This window comes from Trachemys scripta, chromosome 4 (assembly GCF_013100865.1).
Source record: "Trachemys scripta elegans isolate TJP31775 chromosome 4, CAS_Tse_1.0, whole genome shotgun sequence".
Taxonomy (NCBI): domain Eukaryota; kingdom Metazoa; phylum Chordata; order Testudines; family Emydidae; genus Trachemys; species Trachemys scripta.
In genome coordinates, this window is record NC_048301.1 from 112707647 (window position 1) to 112714794 (window position 7148).

Below are 7148 nucleotides of genomic sequence, written 5' to 3' on the forward strand. Positions count from 1 at the left end.
GTGCTGCACCAATACCTCGGTGGTGGGAATAGCGGTGTGTGACTTTGGCTGAGACCTCTGGGGCAGGTGAGGCTGCTCCATTTACCTGCACCTATGCTATCACCGGTGCCCTTCATAACCTGAGACCGAGAGGGGGGATGCAACCAAGTGACTCTTTGCCCAGGAAGTGAAACAAAGACAAGGAGGAGGAGCAACAGGGGTATCTGAGGTCGGGTTGCTGGAAGCTGGCAGTCTGCTTGGGGGGACTGGAAGAGCGGGAGTCCAGGGCTTCTGGCCCAGCACGCCCCAAGATGGACTTGGCTGAAGGTCACTGATTTCCGTGCTAACAAGCTCTGTTCTATGCTGTGTTCCTGTCTACTAATAAACTCTTCTGTTCTGCATGCTGGCTGAGAGTCACTGCTGACTGCGGAGCTGGGGTGCAGAGCCCTCTGGCTTCCCCAGGAGCCCCGCCCGGGCGGACTTGCCATGGGAAGCGCATGGTGTGGAAGGGGATGCTAAATGCTCTGAGGTCAGACCCAGGAAGGTTGAAGCTGTGTAAGCTTCTTGCCCTGGTGACAGCATGCTCAGAGAGAGGAGGCATGCTCCCCCAGATTCCTGGCTGGCTTCATACGGAGTAGTTCCAGAGCATCGCCCTGGTGACTCCGTGACAACCACATGACTTTCTCATAAGCAAACTAGGGAAATACAGTCTAGATGAACCTACTATAACACAACTGGTTGGAAAAGCATATTCAGAGAGCAGTTAACAATGGTTCATAGTCAGGCTGGAAGGGCATATTGAGTGGGGTCCCACAGGGATCTGTGTAGGGTCTGGCTCTATTTAGTATCTTCATCATTGATTTGGATAATGGCATAGAGGGTATACTTATAAAGTTTTAGGATGATACCAATCTGGGAGGGATTGCAAGCACTTTGGAGGACAGAGTTAGAATGATCTTGACAAACTAGAAAAATGGCTGGAAATAAACAGGATGAAATTCAATAAGGAAAAATACAAAGTACCACTCTTAGGAAGGAATAATCAATTGCACACATTCAAAATGGGAAAAGACCGCCTAGGAAGCAGTACTGCAGAAAAAGATCTGGAGGTTATAGTGGATCACCAACTAAATGAGAGTCAACAATGTAAAACAAAAAAGTGAACATCATTATGGGATATATTAGCAGAAGTGCTGCAAGCAAGACAAGAGAAGTAATTTTTCTACTCTACTCAGCACTGATAAGGCCGCAGCTAGAGCACTGTTTAGTGCTGGGCACCACATTTTGGGAAAGATGTGGACAAACTGCAGAAAGTCCAGAGGAGAGTAACAAAAATGATTAAATGTTCTAGAAAATGTGACCTATGAGAAAAGATTGAAAAAATTGGATTTGTTTAATCTAAAGAAGCAAAGGCTGAAGGGGGACATGGCAAGAGTCTTCAAGTACTTAAAAAATTGTTATAAAGAGGATGATGATAAATTGTTCTCCTTAACTGCTGAAAAGAGGACAAGAAGTAATAGGCTTAAATTGCAGCAAGGGAGTTTTAGGTTAGACACTGTAAGGGTAGCTAAGTACTGGAACAAATTATCTAAAGATGTTGTGGATTCGCTGTCATTAGAGGTTTTTAAGAACAGGTCAGACAAAAACCTGTCAGGGATGGTCTAGATAAAACTTAGCCCTGCCTTAGTGCAGGGGACTGGACTACATGATCTATCGACGTCCCTTCGAGTCCTACATTTCTATCATTCTAAAACTAAAGAGCAACTGCACTGATCATTACACTAATAAAATCTAAAATATTTCCTGTGAGATTCTTTTATTAGGTTGAGAGGAAAGGTATCCTGAAAGTGAATCCTGAGGAAGCTTATAGGCGTGATACGAAGGGTCACCATATAGGAATCATTTTTATTTAATTTATTTATTTATTAAGGAACCTGCTGAGACTTCTTAGATCAGGGGTGGGCAAACTTTTTGGCGCGAGGGCCACATCTGGGTATAGAAATTGTATGGCGGGCCATGAATGCTCACAAAACTGGGGTTGGGATGTGGGAGGGGGTGAGGGCTCTGGTTGAGGGTGCAGGCTCTGGGGTGGGGCCAGAAATGAGTTCAGAGTGCAGGAGGATGCTCCGGGCTGGGGGGTAGAGTGCGGAGTGGGGAGGTGAGGGCTCCAGCTGGAGGTGCGGACTCTGGGGGTGGGGCTGGTGATGAGGGATTTGGGGTGCAAGAAGGTGCTCTTGGCTGGGACTGAGGGGTTTAGAGGGTGGGAGGGGGAACAGGGTTGGGGCAGGAGGTTGGGGCGCAGGCGGTTGCTCAGGGGTGCAGGCTTGGGGCAGTGCTTACCTCAAGCAGCTCCCGGAAGCAGCGGCATGTCCCCCCTCTGGCTCCTACGCGGAGGCACGGCCAGGTGGCTCTGCTGTGGGCTGTCCCATCCACAGGCACCATCCCTCCAGCTCCTATTGTCTGCCAGTCCCAGCCAATGGGAGCTGCGGGGGCAGCACTTGGGGTGGGGGCAACGTGTGGACCTATGCGTAGGAGCCAGTGGGGGAAGATGCCGCTGCTTCCAGGAGCCACGCAGAGCAGCCCCTGACCCTGCTCTCTGGCTGGAGTACCAGAGTGGGGCAAGTCCCAGACCCCACTCCCCAGCGGGAGCTTGAGGGCCAGATTAAAATGGCTGGTGGGCCGGATCCGGCCCGCGGGCCATAGTTTGCCCACCCCTGTCTTAGATCAAGTATCTGCAAAAGTCCCCAACATTTCTTTGCATGAGAAAATACCTAAGACAAAACTCCCTGACCTTATGAGAGGATGGAACATGTTCTTTTATTTGCAAAACCTTGTGAAGGCAACTTCTGCCTCAGTAAATTCTCATGAGAAGATTTGCCTGAAAAAGGAAGTGGAGATGATCTTTGTGTATGACATAATGACATACTAAAGGATATAGCCCTTCTCTATAATTTTAAGGACACAGTGTTATAAATTGATTAAAAAAAACACATTATGATTTTTACATACAATGTTTAGAGGCTAAGGAAATTCTAGAGAGCATTTTAAGATTGCTCATTTGGTCAGATTTGAAGACCTCAGCAGTAGGGGAGCTCCTCAACCCTCAGGTGGAAAGGTGGCACAAGCTATATACCCCTTAGAAGAGTGCTCCTTACCCAAGAACAGTTAGTACTAACTTCTAAGTAAGCAGAAAAACCCTGACTTCTGAAAGGGAATAATAACAAGTCAAGCAGTTGTAAGATTTGTTGGCAGATGGAAAAAATAGGAATTTAGCATTGCATTTTTATAACCTTTCCACATCATTGAGCATGTATTGAAATGCACAGCCTCAACAAGACAAACTGCTATTAATTATTCCAGAGTTCACGTGGCGGGCACACAATTCCAAGATCTAGGAAGAGAATTTAATTAACTTTGAAAATTTTCAAATAGAGTTTAAAAGGATAACTCCAGCATTTTATTTCCCTTGAGACTACCGACAGGAAATTTCACAATACATTTTGAGCAGTAAACATAACTTACCTTTGTCATTCCGGAAATAATTAGGTGGATTCCTTGTGGCATTTCACGTTCCTCACATATAACGTCTTCATCGTCATAACAAAGGAGCTTTGCTTTTTTCTAAAAACCACGACAAGTAGATTCATTGTAAGTTTAAACAAAACAGTACAGAATGTATGGCACCTACCACACTTCTGAGCATTCAATGGCAAAACAACAAACATAATAGTAATGATGGATTTTTAGATTTTATTAGAATGTTTCAAAGTAGAGTTTTTTTCCCCAAACAATCATAAAACAAACAATGCAGGCCAATTCTGTACTAACATTTATTGTCATTAAATTGCAACTTCCCTTCAGGAAAGTAATGACAGAGGCCAAAATGTGACAAATATTGATCGGGCAACTAAAATGATTAGGGGTTTGGAACGGGTCCCATATGAGGAGAGATTAAAGAGGCTAGGACTCTTCAGCTTGGAAAAGAGGAGACTAGGGGGGGATATGATAGAGGTATATAAAATCATGAGTGATGTGGAGAAAGTGGATAAGGAAAAGTTATTTACTTATTCCCATAATACAAGAACTAGGGGTCAGCAAATGAAATTAATAGGCAGCAGGTTTAAAACAAATACAAGGAAGTTCTTCACGCAGCGCACAGTCAACTTGTGGAACTCCTTACCCGAGGAGGTTGTGAAGGCTAGGACTATAACCGCGTTTAAAAGAGAACTGGATAAATTCATGGTAGTTAAGTCCATTAATGGCTATTAGCCAGGATGGGTAAGGAATGGTGTCCCTAGCCTCTGTTTGTCAGAGGATGGAGATGGATGGCAAGAGAGAGATCACTTGATCATTGCCTGTTGGTCTTCTCCCTCTGGGGCACCTGGCATTGGCCACTGTTGGTAGACAGGATACTGGGCTAGATGGACCTTTGGTCTGACCCGGTACGGCCGTTCTTATGTTCTTATGATTATTTAAAGGAAGATGGTAGTTATATTCTAAAATAATTTTATCTTAAACATAGAAACCACCAAAAATCAACACGTATCTTTTTAATTATGTTTTTATGTTGCTAGGGGGTTATATAAGGCATAAGGAGAACACTTGAAGTGTAACAGATCTCTCATTAAGAGAACCCTATTTTCAAAGTCAAAAATAAAGTTACTTTTATACGGTTATTTTTTAGGGTCACAGGATACTCATACTAAAGAAAAAAGTACATTTTTGTTTAAAATACATGATGGTGTTGCTATTGCCAGTTTCCAATGCAATAGCAACTTGTGCATATTTTTCAAGTGGAGGATTTATTCCAAGCAAATTAGAGTTCTGAATGAGTTTATTCTGAAACATTGAACAAATGTCACTGACAAAAAATAACTTTGATAGCATCTACATTCATTCAACTTTTCATTCCAAATCCTGTTCTTTATACTGAACAGACGTTATTCCACTAAACTAAGTTCCTGGTAAACACAGAACAAATTGTATTTGGTATAACATTTGACCATTTTGAACTTAAAAATAAACAAACAAATGGTTTGCTTGATGAAATGAAAAACTGGAACACTTCAGGTGCCCTGAAAGCAATTCTTGGGACACTGGGGCTTCATGACTGTCCTGGTTAACTCAGGTTATATGATCACCCTATCTTTTACATTTTCATCAGAGTTTATAATTTTTAGACAATCCTTACGAATGCTGAATGTGTGTTGTTGGTATGCGGGGGGGGGGGGGGGACACATTTTGTTTGGCACTTTTCTGGCATACTCAGCTCAGAAGCAGTCGCTGTAATCTGCACTCTTTACAAGTAAAAATAAAAAAATGTGCACCAAAAGAAACTGACTGTCATGTGAAAGTTTCCATTTTAACCATGAGAAGTGTCTTGTCCTGAGAGTTCTAAGTTGGGAACTGCCACATCCTTGAAAGGGTTCTAAATTGTGAGAACTCAAATATAACTAGCTTCCATCCCCTTCCTTTAATAACAAGACCATTCCTTCCCTATCCTCTCTCTACTATGTCTCTTCCAACTTCCTCATCCTCTCCTGACCCTACAATGAGCACTGGAAAATCCTTCCCCCTTTCCAGTAAGCCAGCCACCCCATGCTGCTCACACATCTCCTTTGTTACCTTCCTGGATGCTCTCCGAGTACCATATCAGTTTCTCCAAATCCCATGTCTTTCCCCTGTATTGGTTCTCAACATGAGGAAGAGGTGAGGCATAGGCAGAAGTGGGAAACAAGCACAATAGGAGGGTTGACCTTGGAGAATCACTCTAGGACAGGGGTTCTGAAAATTTTCAGTGTGGACACACCTTAATAGAGGGATTGTCTCATGGACACATTTCCCACTTATTCACAGTCATATAAAACCCCTGTGGCAACTAAAGCATTTGTTTATATGGAAAAGTAAGTTAAAGTAAGACAGTATTTAGGTATTTTAGCTGTTTTTAATGCAATATGTGGACATTTGTAGGAGTAGCTGGATATGAGGAGAAGCACCAACTTGTGACTTGCCAGCTTCCCACAGACTTCCAACAAATTTAAGAGCTGCTGAACTAGACAAGAACATAATGCCAGTGTTCTGTTTATTATTAGAGCTGTTTATGTTCAGTGCATGTGTTCAGCAATAAATGGTTCTTTACCTTACAGTAACTGTGGTTCTTCAAGATGTGTTGCACATGTGAATTCCATTCTTGGTGTACATGCACCCTATGTGTGCAAGATTGGAGTAGTATCGGGCTGGGGCCATGCCTGCTAGATGTCCTTTCACCCCATACTCAAGGGCATAATGGGCCCGACTCAGTTCCTTCAACAATACAGTATACCAGAAGAGAAGGACTCTCTAGTAGTGGGGGAGGAAGAGGATGGGTTGTGGAATCCATGTGTACAACACATTCCAAAGAGCCACATTTACTATAAGGTAGGTAACCATTATTTCTTCTTTGAGTGATTATCAAAAATTGAGACAGTTTATACCAATTCAGGTAGTTCTGTTTGGAGAGGAGGTTTTAGTAGTTAGCCATGTGCATTTGGAGGCTGGCAAATGAAAATAATTTCCACCTGAATAGATAGGCATTGTTCAGGTCTTTCTCCGTGGGTGTAGATTTGGGAGGTTGCTGCCACTTCAACTTCTCCTGGTCCATGGCTATGACCCTGATACTGGGTGAAGGGACTTGGTACCTTGTATCAGTTCTCTTGGAGGTGCTGGGTACTGAAGTCAGTGCTGAGAGAAAGTGGTCAGCAGACTTAGTGGGTACCACTGGTGCTCTCTTGATAGCTGGTACTGGGCAACAGAGGAAATCTTTCTAGGCCGTTGGTGCTTTGATAGTGGAGTCCAAGATAAGTCGGATGTTTGATGATTTGTGTCTTGACTTGGCAGGTACCAGAGGAGGTGTCCTACACCTCTGCTCAAGGCTGGAGCAGTGCTCCTTTCTACCTCTATCAGAGGTAAGTGATGCCAAAATGAAGGCAGATGACTGGGCCTCTTGGTGAGTATAGCTCAAGAGCTCAGGTGGAATGTCAGCTCACCAGGGTGCTCATGGAGAGCAGGGCCGGCTCCAGGCACCAGCCAACCAAGCACATGCTTGGGGCAGCATCTTAGAAGGGGTGGCCAATGTTGGGGTGGCAGGTGGCGCTCGCAGTGTTTTTTTTTTTTTTTGTTCGGCGGGGCGG

General features: G+C 44.0%; 1 protein-coding gene across 1 annotated transcript in view; it reads right to left on the reverse strand.

Annotated features, from left to right (window-relative positions):
* Positions 1–3414: 3414 nt before the first annotated feature.
* Positions 3415–7148, reverse strand: part of LOC117876512 (sodium/hydrogen exchanger 11-like) — a 44573-nt gene continuing 40839 nt past the window's right edge. The window contains exon 6 of the mRNA XM_034768777.1: positions 3415–3600. Coding sequence (XP_034624668.1) covers positions 3415–3600 — 186 coding nt within the window. The remainder of the gene's footprint in view (positions 3601–7148) is intronic.